The sequence below is a fragment of the Syngnathus typhle genome, linkage group LG12 (assembly GCF_033458585.1).
Source record: "Syngnathus typhle isolate RoL2023-S1 ecotype Sweden linkage group LG12, RoL_Styp_1.0, whole genome shotgun sequence".
Taxonomy (NCBI): domain Eukaryota; kingdom Metazoa; phylum Chordata; class Actinopteri; order Syngnathiformes; family Syngnathidae; genus Syngnathus; species Syngnathus typhle.
Genome location: NC_083749.1, coordinates 4366301 through 4389213, shown reverse-complemented (window position 1 = coordinate 4389213; position 22913 = coordinate 4366301). Strand labels below are relative to the sequence as shown.

General features: G+C 42.5%; 3 protein-coding genes and 1 long non-coding RNA gene across 4 annotated transcripts; 2 read left to right on the top strand and 2 right to left on the bottom strand.

Annotated features, from left to right (window-relative positions):
- The first annotated feature begins 1021 nt into the window (after positions 1-1021).
- traf2b (Tnf receptor-associated factor 2b) lies at positions 1022-6304 on the top strand. The gene is made up of 10 exons (XM_061294073.1): positions 1022-1197; positions 1891-1969; positions 2037-2135; positions 3633-3794; positions 3861-3935; positions 4021-4095; positions 4195-4401; positions 4487-4790; positions 5043-5191; positions 5437-6304. Exons 1-10 carry the CDS (start codon positions 1022-1024, stop codon positions 5653-5655), a joined length of 1545 nt encoding a protein of 514 aa, XP_061150057.1. The 3' UTR covers positions 5656-6304.
- A 1612-nt stretch (positions 6305-7916) lies between these two features.
- On the bottom strand, positions 7917-12467 carry fbxw5 (F-box and WD repeat domain containing 5). The gene is made up of 10 exons (XM_061294072.1): positions 12370-12467; positions 11598-11793; positions 11368-11525; positions 11115-11298; positions 10877-11025; positions 10482-10802; positions 10236-10419; positions 10021-10168; positions 9683-9895; positions 7917-9295 (listed from the first exon to the last, which is right to left on the bottom strand). The coding sequence occupies exons 2-10, from the start codon at positions 11782-11784 to the stop codon at positions 9016-9018; spliced, it is 1824 nt and encodes a 607-aa protein (XP_061150056.1). The 5' UTR covers positions 11785-11793; positions 12370-12467; the 3' UTR covers positions 7917-9015.
- Positions 12468-13948: 1481 nt separating this feature from the next.
- On the top strand, positions 13949-14680 carry LOC133163518 (uncharacterized). Its single transcript, XR_009716402.1, has 3 exons — positions 13949-14103; positions 14176-14268; positions 14349-14680. It is a non-coding gene; the product is annotated as an uncharacterized LOC133163518 (long non-coding RNA).
- Positions 14681-14710: 30 nt separating this feature from the next.
- On the bottom strand, positions 14711-19007 carry LOC133163517 (PR domain zinc finger protein 12-like). Its single transcript, XM_061293485.1, has 5 exons — positions 18779-19007; positions 16524-16714; positions 16283-16438; positions 15813-15945; positions 14711-15702 (listed from the first exon to the last, which is right to left on the bottom strand). The coding sequence occupies exons 1-5, from the start codon at positions 19005-19007 to the stop codon at positions 15206-15208; spliced, it is 1206 nt and encodes a 401-aa protein (XP_061149469.1). The 3' UTR covers positions 14711-15205.
- Between the last annotated feature and the right edge of the window lie 3906 nt (positions 19008-22913).

Genomic DNA, 22913 nt, shown 5'->3' with positions numbered 1-22913 from the left:
GCAGAGAGAAATTCAGAAATGTGTTATAACGTTTTCAAAGAATTCTGCTATTTCAAAGGGTGCATTTTGAATCAATATCAGCATACCATCTTCTTTTGCTTTCATCAAATATATTTTTATTGGGGAGGTTTTGAAAAGGAGGATGCCCCCGTATATAGTTCCTATTTGACAGCTGCTGTGGAACAAATAAATGTTATTGTTTTATTGACTTAACTTCCTCTTCCAAACCCAGGGTACTTTTGAAAGAGAAACAAAACTTTGATCTTCTCTGGACATTACTCAATTTTTCAAACAATGGCAAAAAAAAAAACGCCCTGTTTTATAAGTAACACTCCTCAATCATAATCATCATAATTTGTTTTATGTATTTCATTATTGCCAAACCAGGCAATTAATCATAAGTCACACCTCATGCAAATACGCATTTGTAGGTGTGTAAAGCCCACATAGCCCTTTTTTTAAAATTATTTTATTTTACATATATATGCATGACCTCATGCATGATGCCATTTGCTGGCTTACTGGAAAGAGCACACTCATACACACACTTCATTCAAATCATTTTAAAACGAATGATCACGTTATGACTGTCATCACACCGTTCAGTACCGCTGGAAATTTCCGATTCATGACCCCCCCACTATTTTAACAGCCACACTTCGAACATTGCTTTGCGCGCAATACCAAATGGAATTTTTAGCATATGCCGTGGGCCGCAAATGACCCCCGAGCTGTAGTTTGGAAACCGCTGACCTATGCAGTCCTTTTCTGCGGCCCGCATGGTGGTGCTCACGTTTTGCTTTTGCGAAATCATTAGGTAATGCTCTTAATTCAGCATTCCAAACTGATAACCACAATTGCGACATACTTTTGAGTTTCGCAGGAGGTTGTTAAAACAAGAACCTTGGAATGGCGGAAGACTTAGACACTGTACTGCCCGTGCTACTTTTACGCCATTAAGCTACTTTTTGTTGTTGTGAACAGTGTCTGTCCTGGACAAGCATCAATTGGATGGAGAAGAATGTCCCGAATATGGATGGAGAGCATCGTTTCTTTACCAGGCATTCCCCACAGCGTGCTGTCGGTGCCTATGGAAAATAAATACAAATGTCAGCAGTGTCTCCAGGTCCTCAGGAAGCCCGTCCAGGCTCAGTGCGGCCACCGCTTCTGCGTACACTGCTTCAAGCAGCTCACCAGGTAGACCCCCGCCCTTCAAACTAAATCCTCACACATCTCTGTGGGAATTTCTTATCATCTCATGCAGACTCATGTGTCTCATGACAGGACATTTGTAATGTCACTGACTCACAAGGATGTGGCCATTACTCAGAGGTCCGCTTTTTTTTGTTTGTTTCAGTCTCACTTCAATATTCAAAACTAACTATAATAAAGTGAAATATCAATAAATATCAAACATGACCTCTTGGGGTTCACTTCAAATATATTTCAGTATTGCTGTATGTATTACACAATATTGACATTTTTATTTAAAAAATTGACAAAAAACTGTCAAGTGTGCGCCCCGAGTCTTCCAGTGGCCGTGCTTTATATATCTTTCTTCTGGGGGTCCGCACGACAGCTGCTGGTTGACCTCTGAACCGCTAGTCTGCCTTGCAGACCCTACAGAGTCTATTAATTGTTGCTTCCTGATTGCCACCAGTCTAAATTCCTGAAGCCAGGAAGAGCAGAATAAAAATATCCGACAGTAACGTGGGACTTGCTTGTTCCGCTTCCGCTAATGGTTAGACCACTTATTTATTATTTCCCTATTTTTTGGCGCACATCTCGTTTCACCATTTCGGAAATAATTTCTGTTCCTTCTTAACACTTGTTGTTTCTTTAACTTTTGTTGTTTATAACTATTAAATTGGCAAACCTATTTCTTTTTAGTTCGGGCCCAAAGCCGTGTGAAGCCTGCCGTGAGGAGAAGATCTACGAGGAGCCCACCTCCATCCTCAACGTTGGCGACGTGAGTGAGAAACGTCCCTCGTTGTTACGACGACATGTTTTCACTTTGTTTGCTCACCTTCTGCCAGGCTTTTCCAGACAACGCGGCCAGTCGAGAAATAGCCAGCCTGCCCGCGCAGTGTTTGAACCCAGGTTGCGCCTGGAAAGGATCCATCAAAGAATACGAGGTTAGATTTAATATATTAAAAAACAACAACATTTTATTGTATTTGAGCACAAAGGTGCTGTGTTTTGAGCTGCTTCTTCACATGCTTGAACGCCTTCATTGCTGAGAACAGGAAGTGAAACTTAACATGCTTGTCTGGAAAGTCCCGCTTTTAACTGGCACAACAGCTTACTGGGAAAGTACCAGCGCTGAAAGGAAGGGGTGGGGGAAACTCAACTAGGGATTACTAAATAACCTGCTGATAGGAGGTCATTGTGCTTTTTTTGGATTAATCACAAGTATTGATCTGAAGGCCTAGTTTAATTTGTCGTTGGTCTTGCGCAAGTTTCTTGGAATTGTGCTTTTGTGGGAGGAAGTTGGGTGTGTGCAAACGTGTTGGGCAAGTTGAGCGGCGGTGTGAAACCGTTGCACTTTTTGGAAATGCGGGTTTCAACTATGTGTAATCAATCTGATTTGGTAATAGAGGTTCTTCTCGGGGGGGGGGGGGGGTTACACACTTTGAAATGTGAATATCTGAATGTCGCAAGCAAATAAAATAAAATAGGCTTAAGTTGTAAAATAAAATATGTCATTATCAAAATTCCTGCCCCAGATTGCGACAGATATTGATTTTAGAACTGGTTTCTCAACGCTTCACCAATGTTCCACTATGCTGTTACACGACAAATGTTTTCCTTATCGACTTCCTCTTTGGGATTCCTTCTAGATTGTCTTTCCAGTTGGTGTTATTTTATTCCATTTGCTAAAAAAAATAATACATACTCTTGTGTAACTCGGTTCCCGCATATTCTAACTTTTCATGTCTCGTGAATGTCATTTCTTACCAGAGGCGTCAAATCTTGGTCTTGGTTTTAGTTTTTAGTTTGGTAAAGCTCGTCGTGTAGCTGTCGATTGATCAGAAGCACCTGTGGCAGGGTTTCGACTTTCTGGACCTCTTTTTGACATGATAAGCCCCGCCTCCCCCTCTTGGCCCCGCCTCTTATTATTTTCTTATGACTTCATAAATGTCCAACATAGTTAATATTAAGAAGCGATCAAACAAAAGTTTATTCACTTGTATACTAAATAGGTTGAGGATTTTTTTACCAAAGATTCCTCTGAAATATCGTTTTAAATATATGCTTAGTATAAAAAAAGATATTTTAGAAGGGCGGATAGAAATACACCAATCTGTTATTGTAAGAAAAGTACATCGTGTTGACTGGAATGCATGTATTAATTTTGCGTTAAAGGCGTGTGCAAGCTTGTTTGTTGGCATTGCAGCAAAAGTGAATTAGTTATGGGCGAGTGCTTTTATTGTATTCATTCTATAAAAAAAAATGCCAGCCATTTTGGCCACACCTGCGATCCACCCAGATTCCATTCTCAGTGGATGATGTTTCGCCACTTGAACCCTGCAATGCTCAGATCAGATGTCCATGTTGGGTCAAATCAATTAGTGTTAAATAACAGAAAATGATATTGCCAGAGCTCAAAGACCTTGTCTGGGTGTTTTCAGACGCAGCATGAAGGCTCTTGCGAAATGGAGCGCGTGCAGTGCGAGGCCTGCAAGGACTTCCTGTTGCGCTCGGAGATGGAGAAACACTGCGAGAGGGAGTGCGAGGCCCGAATTCTCAACTGCAAATACTGCAAAGTGTCTTGCAGCTTTAAAGACATCAAGGTTAGTTTCCGTCGGTTCGCATGCTGCGGGCGGCGAATGAACATTGTGGCTTTTTTTTCCCCCCAGGCTCACGATGAAGTTTGCCTCAAGTTCCCCATGCAGTGCAAAGACTGTGGCAGAAAGAAGATCCTGAGAGAAAAGGTAACCAGCGTGTTGAAAATGTAAGAAATGTTTGAAGGATGCTATCGGACTGATCTAATCCGCCTCAAATCTGTTTCACCTCCAGTACAGCCTTCACGTTCGATTTTGCAATAAGCCCAAGCATTCCTGTCCCTTTATTGAACTGGGCTGCAAATATGAAGTGAGTCCCTCACTCGCTAGTTTCAGCCATCGGACTTTAATATGAATGGACTTCAGCGTCTTAATTTCTTTTCCCAACTTTTCTACGCCAAATTTCCAGAATAACAGCGGCAAGCTGAGTGAGCATGAGAAAAACAGCACCGCCGAGCACCTGCGCTTAGTACTTCGCCAGGTTCTTTCGGTGGCCCCGCCTCAAGCAGAGGCCCTGCTCCTCAGCGAGTGCCAGGAGGATTCAGGTCTGGGCCTGTACAGGGCTCCTGAGGAGGGAGCCTCGTCCCATGAGCCCACCACAGACCTGGATAAGAAGGTCAGGCCACAGACGTCACTCTGCAACACGCCTGATGTTCATAATTTCCCTGTTTTGCCCATAATTGTGTTCCACTTGGGTCCAGATAAGTGCCCTGGAGAACATCGTGTGCGTTCTGAACCGTGAGGTAGAGCGGAGCTCTGTGACGCTGGAGGCCTTCTCGCACCAGCACCGTCTGGACCAGGACAAGCTGGAGAACCTGAACAACAAGGTTCAGCAGCTGGAGCGGGCCCTGGCAATGCGCGACTTGCAGCTGTCCGAGACGGAGCAGCTGGTGCGAGAGCTTCAGTTCTGCACCTACGACGGCATTTTTGTCTGGAAGATCTCAGACTTTGCTCGCCGTAGGGTCGACGCCGTGGCGGGTCGGACGCCTACCATGTTCTCACCAGGTGAGAACTTAAAATCCTAACCTTACTGTTTGCATGCGAGCAGAACTTGTTCTGAACATGTTTTCCCTCAGTTGTCAAAGCTCAAAGTTGTTTCTCACTTTGGCTCAACGGTTGCCACTTTAGCGTCTTAAATGACCCCCGGTGGACACGGGGAATTTCCAGCAGCTTCACTCCCCCCTCCGTGTCCTTCGGGGAGCATTCCAGAGGCATCCTTTAAGGCTGACTATCACGTTTCATCTTGTCTGTCATCAGCATTCTACTCCAGCAAGTATGGCTACAAAATGTGCCTGCGTTTGTACCTGAACGGCGACGGCACGGGGCGGGGGACGCACCTGTCGCTCTTCTTCGTGGTCATGCGGGGGCGCTGCGACGCGCTGCTCAAGTGGCCCTTTAGCCAGAAGGTAGGATCGTCGAAGGACTTCCAGTCTTCTCAATTCTTGACCTTTCAGACAAGTCTCCAGTTTGTATTTCACCAAAGCACACAGCCTTTAATGAGCTTAATGCTAACACATAATGCAAAACGGCTAATACAGGCTACTAAAACAATAACTGAATAATAATATTCTATTTATAAGAAACATGAAACTTACTTCTTAGTCCCGAAAGTCCCAGAAACCAAACGACTTGGGTCGATGTTGTCCTTCAGGTGACGCTGATGCTGCTGGACCAGAACAACCGCGAGCACATCATCGACGCCTTCCGTCCGGACGTCTCGTCCACGTCCTTCCAGCGGCCTGTGAGCGAGATGAACATCGCCAGCGGCTGTCCGCTCTTTTGCCCGCTGGGGAAGCTGGCCGGGAAGAGTCCGTACCTGCGCGACGACACCATCTTCATCAAGGCCATCGTGGACCTGACGGGCTTGTAAGGTGAAGACTGTGGAAGTTGCCACCAAAAAAAAGCACCATTCATACCTATATAGAATATTAGCATATATATACACACAGCTAATGCGAAAAGCTGTTAGATGAGCCTATATAAGATTATCATAATACTGTAATAATACATAACATAGTATTTGCTTGGCTTAAAACAATGTAATATCTGTTCAATGCTGTTTGGCTAAGTTGTATTGCATATTCCTACGACAGCTAACGAGAACCAATACATGAGCTGTAATTAAATCATATACACATTGTTAAATATCACACCCATTTGTGTACATCAAACAATGATTATTATTATATATCTTTTTTCATAGATAAAACACAGCCGTAATATTAGACAAAAAAAAGTCAAATTTGAAGCTTTTTTTTTACATAATTCAATATATACATATTATACATAACAGCATATGAGATCATATGTGCGTTTATATAAAAACCCAAATATGATCATTGTGTGGCTCATGTATTGGCTCTTACTACCCGCCTTGTAAACTTTATTACTTGTATAAAGTAATAAAGTATATCTATTTATCTATGTATTATTATTATTCAATCAGTGACTCTCTTCGCTATATGTATCTGAGTCTACAAGTTAAAAACATTCAGATCAGTAATAAATGAAATGGTCAACTTGTGTCTGTGTCATTAAGCAACACATCATCACCAGATTAACTACGTGTGTACAAAAGTATTTGTGTGTGTGTGTGTGTGTGTTTCAAGCTCAGTAAACCGTAAACTCAGTGAAACTATTTGAAATAGCCTGAAGCCTAAAGATATTTTCACAAAATATACCCAAATCTAGTTAAAACAAATTCCTCGTGCTCTCATGAGACATCATAAGCCATTATGAAAAGTGGAATGCTTTCATTTCCCTATACAAAGGAAACACCCATCTTCTGTTGACATAGCAACACATTTGACATTTCAGATTTGAATGTCAACAAGACTCACAAGTATTACCAGAAATGTGACCAATCAAAATAGCTTCATGACATAAAGGTTAAAAAAACATGTCTATTATTTTAAAAACGTCAAATGAAATTGTGAACCATTTTCTAAATGAGTGAAAATGTATTTCAAAAAAGGTATACGTACACACAATTGGTTCATAATTTAAGATTACAGGCATATATATTCTTTTCGAAAATTACTTCGTGCAGTTGAATTGGAAAACTCTTTTATATGTATTATGCTGCCCTCTAGTGGTCATCAATGTGCACGCACGAAGAAAAGCAGCACTATGTCCATTCATTGATATTAGGGGTGTAACGATTCATTCATACACATCAATTAATCGATATAATGCTCTACGATTTATTGGCATCGATGATAAACGTAAACATCGATTTATATCGCCGCGTTTTAGACGCGACTTTATTTTGAAATCCAGTTCATTGTTGCTTGCTTCCTCTTTCCGGGAGCAGTGAGCGGCGTGTTGTGTTGTGAGCAAAGCAGGCACGTGAAAGGGGAGTCGACAACTAGTACGCGGCTCCTGGCCTGGTGCTATGGCTAGTGTCCAAAAAGACGAGGAAATTGGCTCCCCTTTAGGCTTCAAGTCATTCTTTGGAAGCACTTTGGATTCCAAAGAAAAGATGACTCAACGGACAATCTATATTTATATTTAAAGAAAAAACACAACATCAAAGTTCAGTGTTAAAATAAGCACTTTGTATACTACAATACTCTTGTAATTTCCTAAATAAAGAGTTTGCAGTACCTTGTTGATTTTGCGTATGAATTGTTATAAATCAGGATATTGTTCTATATTTTTTATTTAAAAAAAAAAATATATGTATCGATCGTAGAGCACTATATCGTGATGTATCGTGAATGAATCACAGCAGGGTTTAAGATATCGGCAAATATCGTATCGTGCTTCTTTGTATCGATATGATATCGTATCGTGACAAAACCCGCGATTTACACCCCTAATTGATATACGTTTACTTCTTTGCATTCTTTTTAATTTAATTAATTCTCTTATTTTCTCTATATGTTTTTTAAAAGCCAATATTACAGAGTGCTATTTTTGCAATTAAAAATCATCACAAACATTTTAGGGGGAGTGAGTTAATTCAATTTGCATCTCAAGGCAAAATTAAACATACAAATGTTTTCTTTTTAAATATATTAAAATTAGCACATATTATGTCATCAAACGAGAAGCACCTTTTTTCTTACATCTTAAATTCAAACTATGTAGGAAAATGTATTTGAAATAAAATCAGTACAGGAATCCAAATTGCTGTTCAATACATACACTGTTTATTTTGGGATATGTCAATATGAGTGGGGGGGGGAAAAAAACGACCAACAACAAAAACAAGAAAATCCTCATAGTCCGACAAGAATTATTACAAGTTAACAAACAAAAAATACCACACATTCACTCAAGGGTTTGAAAGTAAAGAGAAACAAATGTAACAATTGTGCTACTGTTATCCATCCACCGGACACACCATTAGGTACACCTGCACCATCTTAACAACAGTGTTGAATGGCGCTGTCACACTGTGTTACAAATATTTTGGCCACAAGAGAAGGGCAAAGTGGTACAGGCTTGCCTAATGGTGTGTCCTGTGTTTCAAAACTCACTGTGCACTTTTTATTTTTTAATTCAATGGAGAATACATATTAGCCTGCTGTATTCTACATTGAAGAATGCCTAATAAAAATATTACATCTTGGGTCTATTTTGTAACATCCTCCAAAGGAACATGCTAAATTACAAAAAAAAAAAACATCTATGATCAATGATTAGTGCATGAGAGTGCGGGTTAGACAAACTCCAAAAGGATCCCTTTAAGGTTCCATGTCATTAGCAGGTAGGCCCAAAAATAAGTCCACCAAAACGTGGGAGGTTCCGACAAAAAAATAAAAAAAAATATGACGCGAAAACAGCAACCCAAACATGACATGCGATTTTTTTTTTAGTAATATTCATGTTAATCCTTTTTCAGGGTATTTTTGTGGACATAAATTAGTATTTTGCGATCTCAAAATATTTTGGGCATGTTATAGCTGTTATTTTGCTACAAGCGAGTCTTAATAACTAGTTTGTTATTTAATGCCTTTAAATTTGTATTTTTGTTCATTTTACATCCACATTGTGAATTGTTTGTCTGGACGTTACATTTCAAGGCAATTCTTCATTTTATCTGTATTGTTGCCACAATGTATTTTTTCCCTTCCATGTCATGTCCGGGGTTCTGTAGAGGGATGTGATGAAAAAAGAAAAAAAAAATCTAAAAAAAACATCCTCTTTTGTTCGTTTAAAAATGTCTCGGGATAGTTCACAGCACAGCTGTCAACAGTCTGTGCGGTGCTGAGGGAATTGGGCCTCAAGGCTTGCCGTTAAGGCCCCTGCCACGATTGAGCCAGGAGGCCAGAAGGCCGGCACGGTTGCGCGTCCGGGCAGGCCGGCAAGCGGCGTCCTGCGCCAGGCGTACGGCTCGGGGGGAGCGCCACACCTTGACGGTTGCGTCGTCACTGGCCGACAGCAACAGCTCCTGGTCGGCGGGGCTGAAGGCCACCGAGTTGACCACGTCATCGTGGGCCAGCCGTGCCAGGCAGATGTTGTAGTGGCGGTCCCAGATGTAGCCGTGCTTGTCCTCGGCCCCGCTGCCGAGAGTTGGGAGCGCATTCAATGAAACTGGGCTATCTACACTGAGGCGTTTTAGAAATTTGGAAGATTCTAATATCTTTTTTCCCCTCTTTTCTTATTTTCCATTTAAGGCTCATGAGAGCATGCATGTAGGTCTGCGGCTTTTGATTTTTTTTTTTGTGATAAATCAATTAGTCTACCAATTACCAAGTCAGTTCATCGTCTCAAACTTTTTTTTCGGACTTTTGAGCAAGCAAATGCGAATTTTAAAAGAAGACATTATTTCGTCCACTTGGGGTCACTACTTTCCCGCGTAATATAAGAGCTGTGACGTCAGAGTGTGTGGAGGTTCAAAAGGTGTACACAGCCCAGTGTATGTGTCCAAAGTAGTCAAAGTGGCTCACCTGGCAACAAAGTCTCTGCTGACATCCAGAAAGATGAAGAAGCACTCGTCGTTGGGCGTGAAGGCTCGATGGGCGCGAAGACTGCGCCGCTCCTCTCTCAGGCTCTTCAGGTCGATCACGTGAAGGTCGATCTCCTCGGCGATGGGAGGCGGGGACATGGGGTCGGATATGATGCAGCCGGCGGGCCAGGCCCGGCTGTTCACGTACAGGTACCTGATTGGGCCACATGGTGTCATGTTTGTTCCAAATATTCACTTTTGGGAGAAATGTGATTTTTTTTTTTTGGGAATGCGACAAATAATAATTTTGGACTGTGTCAGAATTGGAATCTGAATTACCGGTTGTCCGGCGAGAGACCCATCCCGATGATGTGCCCGTGGATATCAATGACGTGGTCCAGCGAGTCGAAGAACTCATCGGAGCTGCGTTCTTCTCCCAGCACGGGTCCGCAGGTGGTCATCTGGTCCGGCTTGATCCTCTTAATGCCTGGACGCAACGCAAGAGCTAAGATGGCCGCCTAACAGCGAGGCGGCGGTGCAACGGACGCACTCACCTATCTGGTGGGGTGAGTACGTAAGGCTGCCGGTGGTAAACAATAAGTAAGTCTTGTCCTCTGTGTCGCCGGACTCCGAGGTCTCCAGTAGGTTGGGGTCCGGGGCTTTGGTGTGGACCCGGCCCATCATCTGAGCCACCTGTCTCTCGAGGACCACCTGGCTGGGGTCCAGGTTCTTACAAGTCTAGCGTGGAGAACGTCAAACATGAAAATCGAGTATTTGTACTCGTTCCACGTGTGGCTCACCTGTTTCAAGTGCTCCAGGTTTGAAATGGGGGCTTGTGCGGCAGCCGTGCCTTGACCTCTGGCGTTTCTCGGACTCACCGCGTCCTCCTCGTCCTCCTCCTCGTCGCTGCTGGATGTTCCCAAGTCAAATAGCAGCGGCTGCTGCTGCTGTTTTTGACATTTCTGCTTGCGGGCCTGACACTGAGCGTCGTAGTCCAGCAGCAGGTCGGGGTTGTCGTGACGCCGGCAGTGGGCCACCATGACGGTGCGGATGGTGCTGGCGTTGATGTTTTGGATCTTGAAAAGGCGCTTCACCACGTTTACATTCTCAGACTCGACATCCTGTCCGAGATGAGGGACAACGGACGGTAGAGTCACAAAATGGTGGGAATACAATTTTTACATCAATACCACACCTGGAATGCTTTATTGAGCCACAGCACAGAGCAGGACGTCATGTTGCCGATCCAGTGAAGGTTTCCTGAGATCAGGTGGGTCTCATTGAGCCAGCAGCCGAACACGTCGTACGGCTTGTTTCTCACCCGTGATAGCAAAGTGTAGTTTTCTGCGTTGAGCAAAGCGCGTTAGCTCTTGGACTGGGCTGGACGATATTACAAAATCCTTCCAGCCCAACCGTCGTTCCCGATTGCATACCGAGACTGAGGACGGCGATCTCCCCGGAGGAGGAGTGGTGCGGGCCCAGGTAGACGCCGGAAACCAGCAGCAGGGTGTCGTTGGCGTTAAACTGCGAGAACTGCGTGTAGCCCCAGTTGAACTGCCGCATGCTGGAGCTGTGCACCAGCGCAATGTTGCCATCGTGTCGCTCCGTGTCCCAGAGCTTGGAGGAAACAAAAGCTGGTTTCACACAAGATTAAAAAAAAATTGCTAATCTCTGTACGGGGATTACCTTAACAGTGCAGTCTTTGGAGCACGAGGAGAAGCGATGGCCTCGGTGTGAAAAGGCCAAATGGAGAACCTGGTCAGTGTGCTCCCTCAGCGTTTGAACCTCGACGCACGGGATGCAGTCAAAGAGACGCTTGAATTCCCTGTACCACGACACGGCCGCTGCGCAAACACAGTTGAGTCACCACATGCAGGAGGACCAAAACGAATCACGGGATACTGCGAGAGCCTCACCTGGGTGTCGGGGTACGGTGCGAGGGATGCGATAGTAGCAGTAAAAGAGCTCCCTCCATAAAAGCTCATCTCTGGATACAGCCAGCCATTGGCGGCAGGTGAGGCCCGCTCTCAGCACGGCATCGTGGGGCAGACGCAGGAAGATCTCCAACACCAGAACGTCTGGCAGAAATGGGCCACACTCCATCCTAACATCCTGGATGGACAGCGGCACACTAACTTTAGTCCAGTAGTGTAAATTCTTAAAATCTCTTTATTTCTACATATCAAAGTCAAAGTCATATGGTAAAGACTTGGAAAATTGAACCAAGTAGTGCAAAGGAAATGACTGCTATGAATGTAAATGAAAAGGAAAGTATGTTCTTCCTCGCTAAACCAGAACATCCATTGAGAATGGATGACCTAACATGGTAAAGAATCATAAGTGAGGCTGGAAAACTCGTGACAGTCACTGTCTTTCTTTCAATACGGACTTTTCGGCCTCAAAACGGTTGTGCAATAACACCAAAGCCAAATGTTGATTACGAATTTGCCTCCGGGAACGTGTAAAATCGAAAATATTCGCTGTTATTCGGACAACACCGACGTCACATTACACGAGCGAACTTGTCGCTAACTCTGCTAGCCGTCAAGCTAGTTATCGCCAACCTGACGCTTCAGTTTAATTCCGAGCTGAAGGGTTTTCCTTTTGACAACCGTACACCGCCTTCATAAAACGTTCGGCAACTTGTGGTGCTAAATCAAGCGGTGACAATATCGTGGACAAACTCACCTGCTGGATCAAAGTATGCTGCTAGTCGGCGAGCGTCTAGCGGATAGCCGCCCGGAAAATGACAACAGATAACAGCTAGTGTTGGCTCGTGAGTGAACAATTCGTTCAAGAGAACGACTCTATTCAGTGAACGAGAGTGAACGAATCACTTCCTACAGAAATATGTTAATTACCCCGAGCCAATTATTATTATGTATAATATTTTTTTAGTTGTATTGTTTGATGTGTATGGGTTGTTTCCACTGCATATATATTTTTTAAAAAGCCGTATCATTATGTGCGTGTGTGTGTGGGGTGGGGGATTCATTGAACGATTCGTTTGAACGGATCTTTTGAGTGAACCGATTCTAAAGATTCAGTTTACCCAAAAGAACTGGAAGGCACATCACTAATAACAGAGGAGCCTCAAGGCTGTTCTAGTCAAACGCAGAAAACATCGTCATTCGATAGCTCGATTAGTAGATCGATCGATCACACATGATAGATAGATAGATAGATAGATAGATAGATAGATAGATAGATAGATAGATAGATAGATAGATAGATAGATAGATAGATAGATAGATAGATAGATAGATAGATAGATAGATAGATAGATAGATAGATAGATAGATAGATAGATAGATAGATAGATAGATAGATAGATAGATAGATAGATAGATAGATAGATAGATAGATAGATAGATAGATAGATAGATAGATAGATAGATAGTAGGGGTGTAACGATTCATCGATACACATCGATTAATCGATATAATGCTCTACGATTTCCGGGAGCAGTGCGGGGGCGTTGTTGTGTTGTGAGCAGAGCAGGCACGTGAAAGGGGAGTCGACAACTAGTACGCGGCTCCTGGGCTGGTGTTATGGCTAGTGTCCAAAAAGACGAGGAAATTGGCTCCCCTTTAGGCTTCAAGTCATTCTTTGGAAGCACTTTGGATTCCAAAGAAAAGATGACTCAACGGACAAGACACGTGCAGTTCGTAAATCCTGCCATGCGGTGATCAAATATTCAGGGAGCACAAATCTCGCCGCACATTTAAAGAAAAAACATGACATCAAAGTTCAGTGTTAAAATAAGCACTTTGTATACTACAATACTCTTGTAATTTCCTAAATAAAATAAAGAGTTTGCAGTACCTTGTTGATTTTGCGTATGAATTGTTATAAATCAGGATATTGTTCTATAATTTTTATTTTAAAAAAGTATATCGATCGTAGAGCACTATATCGCGATATATCGTGAATGAATCGCAGCAGGCTTTAAGAAATCGGCAAATATCGTATCGTAGTTCTTTGTATCGATATGATATATCGTGACAAAACACGCGATTTACACCCCTAATAGATAGATAGATAATAAAATAATTGTTGATAATCAATGAATCGTTTAAAGACCTACTTTAATTTGAAACTGTCCAAAACCTTAAAATGTATCTTTGTGTGTGTCCCAGTGATCGAGCAGTTAATTTATCTTGATAAAGTAGATGGAAAGATAAATGCATAGTAGTAACCGCTGTCTTGGCAAACTTGTGATTACAGGCAATGGAAAAGTCGTGATGGTGATAGTATGCGGGTACTTCTCAAGTTACTGAGATCACCACACACAAAGTGAGTCCATAAGAAGTGCTGTGTCATTAGAGGGAGTGCATCCGCATGGCGACAGCTTGCATTTCAGACAATTTGGGAATAGGCAAGCAAAATATAGAAGCAGCATGCTCTGACTAATTTTCTCAGGTAAGTGCTCTATTTTTGTATACTCTTGGTTCAAGTGTCCTATTTAAAGTACAATGATGGCTTTTCTTGCAGCATTCAGCCACATGGCTGACTGGATCACTTCTTGTTGCTGCAGAAAGCAGAAGATGACAGCAGCAGAATGACTCAGGTTTAACTTCTGTAAAGGTGAATCTGAAAAACAGAAATTATAATCATAAAAGTACAACGGACATTTTTTTTAAACCTATCAATCTATTGTAATGCAGGAAAACAGCAAGTGTGGACCGTCTCACAAGACAAAACAACATGCAGTCCACACATTATCTGAAAATTGTCTTCTTGGGTGATGCCAGGTTTGTTGTAATGAAGACTTTCCCGGAAACTTCCAGTGTCGAAGTCGGTTCTGTCTGATAACTAACAAGCATGGCAGCTCCCATTCTCTTGTCAAGATCATCTTCAGTGATTCTAATCAACAGTTGTGGTCACTTTATTATGCGCGTGTGTGACATAAATTAAAAGAAAATGAGAAGAAGAAAAAAAAAAGCCAATTATTCCTGTATGAGTTCTTGGAAATAAAATGGCTGAGTACACAAATAAATTCAGACTCATATGATTTATTTAGCATACAAGAAGCACAAATGGCATATACAGAAGCATACATTTACTTATTTTAATATTACACCATTATTCGGTCTGTACAAGTTTAAAGTGACAATTTCATTGGTGAGTGTGAGACCTACAACAGTGTCCTTCCAAAATGTTCTTTCACTCATAAATGTGGAATCCATAGAAACTACTCCGTTGGGCTCACGTGACGGTTGCATGGAAAGATGCTGTAATCACATGACGTGTGGGCTCACGCATATCGGCCTGCCATAGTGATCACGTGACAGGCGGGTGGTTGTAAATTTTCCCCAAGTCTTTGGACAAGTGCCGGGAGGACAGCTAAAAGTACGTTTATATTTCAAACCTGTAATTCAACTCAGCACTTTGGAGTCCTTTTTGTTAAAAGTGCTATACAAATAAATGTTTTTTTTTCCTCAACATGACCTGAACACGTGTCCTGTCCGCTCGAGCGCTTTGCAAAAGTGCATCTTTGCTGTTATTGTCGTTGCCTTACTTGTCAGAGCACCAGGGCGGGAATATGGTGCACCAGCGGCACGTGATGATGGTGGTGATGGTGGCGGACCACGGGCGCCATTTGCTGGGCGACGGTGGCTGGAGCAGGAGGAGGAAGCGGCGGAGACGCCTGCGAGTTACCTTCAGCTGCTGCGGCGGCGGCGGCAGCGGGCTTGTGGCGGGCGCTTTTCTGGTGCGCGCGCAGCCCCGCTAACTGCGAGTAGGCGCTCTGGCACACGTGACACTTGTAGGGCCGCTCGCCGGTGTGCAGGCGCACGTGGTTACGCAGCGTGGACGACTGGCTGAAGCGGCGATTGCAGAAGCGGCACACGAACGGCTTGTCCAGCGTGTGGATGCGCATGTGCGAGCGTAGGTTGCTCCGCGAGTTGAAGCCGCGATGGCAGATGACGCAGCGCATGCGCCCGGAGGTGTGCAGGCCGGCGGTGGACGAGGAAGATGAGGAAGGTGGCGAGCACGAGGACTCACAAGACTGCAACTCATCTGGAAAAGCACAATTGGATAAGAATTCATATTAAAAAAAAAAGAACTTTGGGCCACTCTTCATTGTTGTGTAAAAGTTCTAATAATTGTCATTCTATAAAGTTTCTCACCATTTCTGCTCTTCTTCAGCTGCGGCTGTTGTTGCTGGTGCTCTTCGTCTGTTCCCGGCACCCCGGGGATGCCCAGGAATGTGTTGTGTGTGTTTCCATACCACACCAGCAGCTCTTGGTCTGGTGGGATAGTCTGCAAGAAAAACAAAAACCATCAAATGGGAATACAGTTGGAAAAACTTAGTCACATCTGGCGTTTTCTGTAACTGTCCTTTGGCGCCCTCTAGTGGTTTGCAATATTAGTATTATTCTTATTTTTGATCAAATATTAAAGATGGTCATTATGGTCACACTTATATAAATATTTTTTGATGATACTTTTAGTAAGTTTGAGAACTCAAGATCGCAATCATTAATTTATGTGCCTATCCATATATATTTATTTTAAATAAACGGACTGAGGGAGACACCAGATGTGAAAGGTTAAGAAACCCTGCATGCAGGCGTGAGACCAAAAGTGGTTCCTTTACCTCCACTGCTTTGTAATAGATGCTGCTGCCAATCTGGACCACCTCCAGGTTCTGCTCCTGCTCGTTGCGGGCGCACTTGATGTAAGTCATCCAGCTGCGTTGGTCCTCCTGGCTGGCATCGATGAAGTACCTCACAGTGCCATCCTCGTTAAACACCTTAAAAATAATTTAAAAAAGACATGGAGATGAGCTTTGGGAATGACTCAAGTAGAATCGTATGGGATCTGAATAAGAGACTCACCTCCCACATCAGGTTGTTGTTCTTGAGTAGGTCAACGTGTTCCGGGGACAGGACTTTGCCGGTAAAGGGACCCATCTCTGTGCCGGCCTTGATCCACGTCTTGGAGAAGATTCCCAGACCTTCTCCTGGGATGGAGCTCTGTGCAATGATCACCTCACTAGGGAGCACCAAGCTGGATAATTTCTGCACCTCTGGGAAAGAAAAAAAAAAAAGCAATTAATGTCAACAAACTGCACAAATACCAATTTTTGCACGGCATGTTAAAAGAAATTTCACACTTTTAATTTATACAATTTTGAAAATTATGGTGATGGCTGTATTTTTAGCTTTGTTAAATTATGACCTCAAACTGGTCCATAATTGTATGTAATTGCTTCCATTTAAAGTTCCATACACCAAATTGGGAGAAATTAATTTTATTTTCTAAGTCTAAGCTTTTTTTTTTTATGCTTCCCAATTATTCCTTCAATTTGGGTCAATAATGTATTAATCCAATTGCTGGTAGTTCAAAGAAAAAGCCACATATTTTTTATTGAATGTCTTTTATTACTGTATTCATAAGATCAATTTCAAAATGTTTTAAGAATTCTCAAAAATGAATTAATCAATATTGTGTACATAATTAAAAACACAATACATTGGAAATATATTAGGTCTCTATTATTCAAGACTATAACAACGTATTTTTTTATTTGATAAAAACAAATATTAATTTGTTGTTTTTGTGTTTTTTGCCTGAAAAGCTCTCATGTCATGCAGCTCACCGTCGGCAGGTTCCCCATGCACCCAAAACGGACCGGCTCCAAATATTAAACGACACTTTATCCTCCGTTTAATTCGATTATCTGCTTGAATTGAACGTTTTTGTTGCGCACGGAAAGCAGTTTTATCCCCACCTAAATAGGCGAGGGGGAAGGGAAAAACGTTTCTTTAATGTCCAAATCAAAGTTTTTCTTCTTTTTCTTGTATTTAAAAGCTGCAACAACACCACAAAAAAAATGATAATAAAAGCTTTGTCCATTGGAGGTTAAATGGTGCTCCATTGCGCGGGCTCCAGCAATTGGTCACGCTTCAGATGTGATATTCATTAAAGCCTCCGCGCAAAAAGGGAAAAAGAGAGCGAGAGAAAAAGAGCCGGCTAATTCCAAATTCATTATCCTTTTAAGACGTTTGTAGCAATAAATTTGCGCTGAATGGAGCGGCGTCTTGTTAAAAGGGACTCTGGAATCCGCGCGACAAAAAAAATGGAAAGGCGATTAGATGGCTGACATGCAATGAATAGCATTAGATTTAGCCTTCACGCCGCATTATGCGACCAACAGCAAATGCTTGAAAAGAAAGCGAGACGTGGACAGAGCCGGAGGAGACGGAGGGAGCCCCACATAGCTGCCAAGCGCACGAAAAGAGACTGTCCGCAGATTGATGAATGCCGGGGACAAAGTTGCTCCCAAGAAAAGAGAGCCTTTTCGAAATGGACACTTTCCCAGGTCAGCGCGCAAAGTTAACCAAATGAATTTAAAGGCCCCCCCTTGAATTAGCGGCACTTACTTGCTTCTTTCGGGGGTTACTTAACGCGTTAAATGGCTCGAAAAGGAGGAGAAAAGAATGGCGAGGAAATGTGGGAAAATGTGGAGCAACAAGTTGGAGGCGATCAACTTTGTCGTCTTGACGGGGAATAAAAATTTCCGAGTTTGCTACTCACTTTTCTTCTTCGTTTTTTTAATTCCGCTTAATTTGTAATGCAATTAATTCCCATCCAAATGACAGCATAAATTAGGTTAGCTTCTTCTTCTACGAGCCATTTATTCTTCTTCGTTTATTTAATTCAACCTGGACGTTCTTCTTCGTTTACTTGATTCAAATACAGTCCAGGTAACAAGCACCTTGTCCCGCTGATTCCTCTACGATTGCTATGTAAATAATAAAAAAACTTTCCAAAACTCTACTTTCTTCTAAAATTGCAGAATAAATTACGCCCACCATGCCAATTTATTAGTTTAATGCTCCCTTAATTAATCCATATGAAACAATCCCTTCTACTGTTGTCATTCATCTTCATCTATTTTCTAATGTTCTTCCAGAATTAAAAAAGCAAGTCAATGAAAATCATTTCAACCATTCAGTCACTAATTATAAAAAATATAAAATTTAAGGAAATTGTTGCATTGATTTTTTTCAAATCGTATTAAAAAAAACAACAACACCCAGACAAACAGAAACATAATAAATGTCGACAGCCCCCTTCTTCCACCTACCTCCAGCGAAGGACTGGGCCAGCACCTCGGCGGTGAAGGCGGTTCTGGTGCAGCCGGCGTGTCGCTCGTCGGCCTGCAGGTGCTCGGCCCCCTGCAGGACGTTCCTCCAGCGGCCGTACAGGAAGCTGTGTAGGACGTCCGAAGTGATCACGTCCGACAGCGCAGCCCGGGCTGGACATTTAAATCCAGACTTGAGGGCCAACGCTTCAGCGGGGAGCACGGAGCCCATTTTGTCACGTTTTGAACCTGAGAAGTGAACTTAAAAAAAAATGCAAGGAGGAGGACCAAGTGGTGGTCTCCTCCCGAGAGCGTGTGAGTGAGATCTGGCGCTGCTCGGCTCTTGAGGGGCCCTTTATACTAGTGGGGGGGCTGCCCCTAGGACCCTAATTACTTATTAATGGCACACCCCTTGCGGCGTGGCGCTGCCCACGCTACAAGAAAAGAAAAAAAACTTTGTGCACGCTACTGTTTTCCATAGAAAAACGTAATTTAATAACAATAATAAAACTGAGTGGAACCCCTTGAAGAACAAAAAAAATCAAATTACAGATATCGGGGGCACTTAAAAAGATAAGTGTCTTAAAAACAGTAATTCAAACACTTGAAAATAACGCACTTGGAAAAAAAAAAACCGTTTCATCTCATGAATGAATGCACACTTCTGTAGAAAATAAAAAAAAAAAATAACACATGAATAAAGCGGATTGGCTTTGAAAAATCACTCGAAGAAGCAATTTCTATTTTACGACAAAAAACAAATAAAAAATACTTTAAGATGAGTGGATGCATTTTTCGAGTGGATTTACATTTCCCCAAGGAAAAAATCCATTAAAACAAAAAAAAAGAATGTGAGGTCACTGTTTAAAAAATATGTACATTATGATGCAGGTCAAGAAAATAATTAGAAAAGTGTGTTAATTTGGATTTTTTTTTTTGCTTATGACTGAATATTATTTTCACAAAGAAAAAAAATACGGAACGAAAACTGCGTAAAGGAAGAAAACCAGAGTATTAAGTATCTTTTGGAATAAAATGATTTTTAAAAGTTCAATTCAAAGAACTGGTCAATTTTGCTCACTGTAAAAAAATAGCAGCATCCCCCCCCCCCCCCCAGAAAACACCCCAAAACAGACTATAGAAAAGATCTGCACGTGAATGTTTTTGTTAATTTCTAAAGCAGTGGCCGTTATTGTTCCCTTGAGTGCATTTGCTATTCATGTGCCTGTAATGTTATTTAGTGCGGGGAGTAAGCGCGGGAATAACAAGAATGAAAACACGCTCATGTTTTTTTTTTTTTTTTAAACATATCTTGGACTGGGGGTGAGGAGAAAGGTTGGGGGGGGGTGCGAAAAAAGGTAGTGGGGGGTTGTTTTACAGCATTGTTCCCATGCAAAGCTGCTTTGACGGGCTGCACTTGTTGAGGTAAAACGGTTTAATATTCATGGCTGTTGCTGTGCGTGCCCCCCCCCCCCCCTCACTGACTCACCCCCTCCTCTCGGTATTGTGACAACGTTTCGATGAGTATATATACGAGCCCCCTATTTTTCAAGCTTCACGGAGTGCGGCTAAATGGGCAGTTTTCCTTCTTTTTATTTAGGACATCTTTATTCCATTCGCTGCTTCGAGGCCTCAGCCCCCACTCTTTTTTTTTTTCTCCCCAAAGTGATGTCAGGGCCTCTGAAAAGTGTCGCAAATCAATCTTTCATGGGGGCTTTTGAGGGCAATTTGACATCCATGCACGCCTCTTTTCACTGCAGTAGCTACAAGGAGGATTGGGAGAAAAATGGGATTTTTTTTTTTTTAAGGAAGAGGGGGGGAAGGGGTTTAAATATGGAGGTATAGATGGCAAGGAGATCCAAAAAGAGGCAAGGTGAGTGACAGGGCACGTAAAAAGATTACTGGGCAAACAGCTGCTTTTTTATGAGCCTCCTCTTTTTTTTTTTTTTTTCCCAGATGAAATTTGGGCAACCCCCGCCCTGAGTTTTCTAGCCCCCCTTCCCTAATCTATTCCCTTTCTCATCTAGATTGATTTACATTGATGGGATTCATCACCCCCCCCCCCCCTCCATCTTAAAAAAAAATCAGGGCGGGGCCGGGCTCTTTATTAAAGAGGAATTAAAGGTCTTGAATTGGGCTCAGGCATGGATTTGATTTGCTTATTTATGCATTAACCTCGGCTGCTGGTCATGTCACCCCCACCTCGCACACACACATAAACTCAGGCGGCCCCATTGTCGGACGGGGGCTTTTCTCCTGGCCATTTAAAGCCTATCAATTTCGTGTGGATGATTGACAATTATTGCACAAAGACGCGCGCTAATTGTCGCGTTTCAAAGAACTGCTGGGAACGCTATCAAAGAGAAGAATGGGGAAAAAAAAGCAGGATAAATGGAGATTTGCTCCCCTTTAAGAACAACAAAACGTGTTGGAATACATTAGAACGTCCAATGAATAATCATTTGTATACACTGTGCACACTAGCACACATCTAATGAGGTCAAGTTTTGCTTTTGAAGCTTAGTTTTCATTGATAGTATTTCAGAACACAAATGATGGAGCAACACATTTAGACTGATAACACACGAGAAAACATATGAAACAATGAAGCACTTGGATGACCAGTCAGACCTGCAACACACACACACACACACGCCTGTCAAGTGAGGAGTCATTAAAATGAGATTAAGCCGCACGGTGAGTGTCTCAGTGTGTGCACTGCAGTCGAGATCAGATAATCTGATGCAAAAGGTGAGAGCAGAGGTGGGACCCCCCTGCAGCGCCACCATTCTTCCCCTTGTCACACCACACCTGCCTGCCTTTATATGGAGAGGGGGGGGGGGGGGGGGTTTGCATAGACATGACTCACATGACACACTTGAAATCATCAGAATGGGCAACATGTCAACAAAGCTTAATGTGAAATGAAAAGCTATTAAATTATTTTCACATTAGTACTTGAAACCTAACGCTTGCAAAACAGAAACCAGAACGGGGTCATGGAAAAGAGTATTTGAAATTTACATATATATTTTGAAAAGTCTGGCTTTATAATGAGGCAAGTTATTTCCTATTTTTTTTACAATCAACAAATACATACCTTCTACAACAAAATACTCATGTAATAAACAGTTTATATTCAAAACATCAATTTTATATTTACTATTAAGTCAACAATACACTAGCACATATAAATCAGAATACTAAAACTTACATTCAAACACTTTTCAGAAAAGTTTCTCCTTGAATAATAAAAACTAGTTTCTTTCGAAATGGCCCATTTCTTTCTTTTTATCGCAAGGCCCTAATAGTCCTATTAGCTCCGAGATGATGTAGCAGACAAGCAAACAATGAATTAATTACCACGGCAACAATAGAGGCTGCACTCATTGAGGCTCTGGGAATGAGCCTGGAACAAGAAGGTTATTAGCTGGCCACAATGAACCACCGGGTCATTAGTGTCCTTGGGGAAAAGAGGAAGAGGATCAAAATCAAGGCTTGGATTTGGAAACAGCTGCAGTGCATCAATGCAGGGGCCGCGACGGGGCCCAGTGCACCACGGCCCCCCTGCCAGGCTCAAACGTTCACTGGTAAAGCAGGAGGAGGCGGACGGGAGGAACATGTCACTTATTATTAGGGCCCCGAGGACAAGGCGGTGCGCCTCAAGCACTCTTGCAATCACTTTTTAAGATGATTCTTCCGCTTTTTTTTGGGAGTGGGGGGTCAGTATGCCTGATAATCTTTTGGAGGTGTGGGCATCCTGGTGAGAATGTTGGCTGTACCTTAGACGAGAAAATCAGTAGCACCTATCCTAAACAGATACCGGAAGCTGGATTATGAAACTTTTTTTTTTTTTTTTGAGCCACTCTAATGCAGATATCAGACATTTAAAATCATGTGTTCACAGTTATAGATATATTAAGAGTGAGAATTAAAACGGAGGTCAACCACAAGAGAGGCTTGCGGAAAATTTATTATGACTCGAGAACTGTCAACAGGCTATATAGAAAATAGATTTTCTGCTAATAAAACATACAGTCGGCCTATCATGGTTGTATTTACACAATAGAACTCTCAGGCGACAAAAAACACCCCAACAAAAAAACGGCTTGTATAACAATACACAATGAAGGTAGTC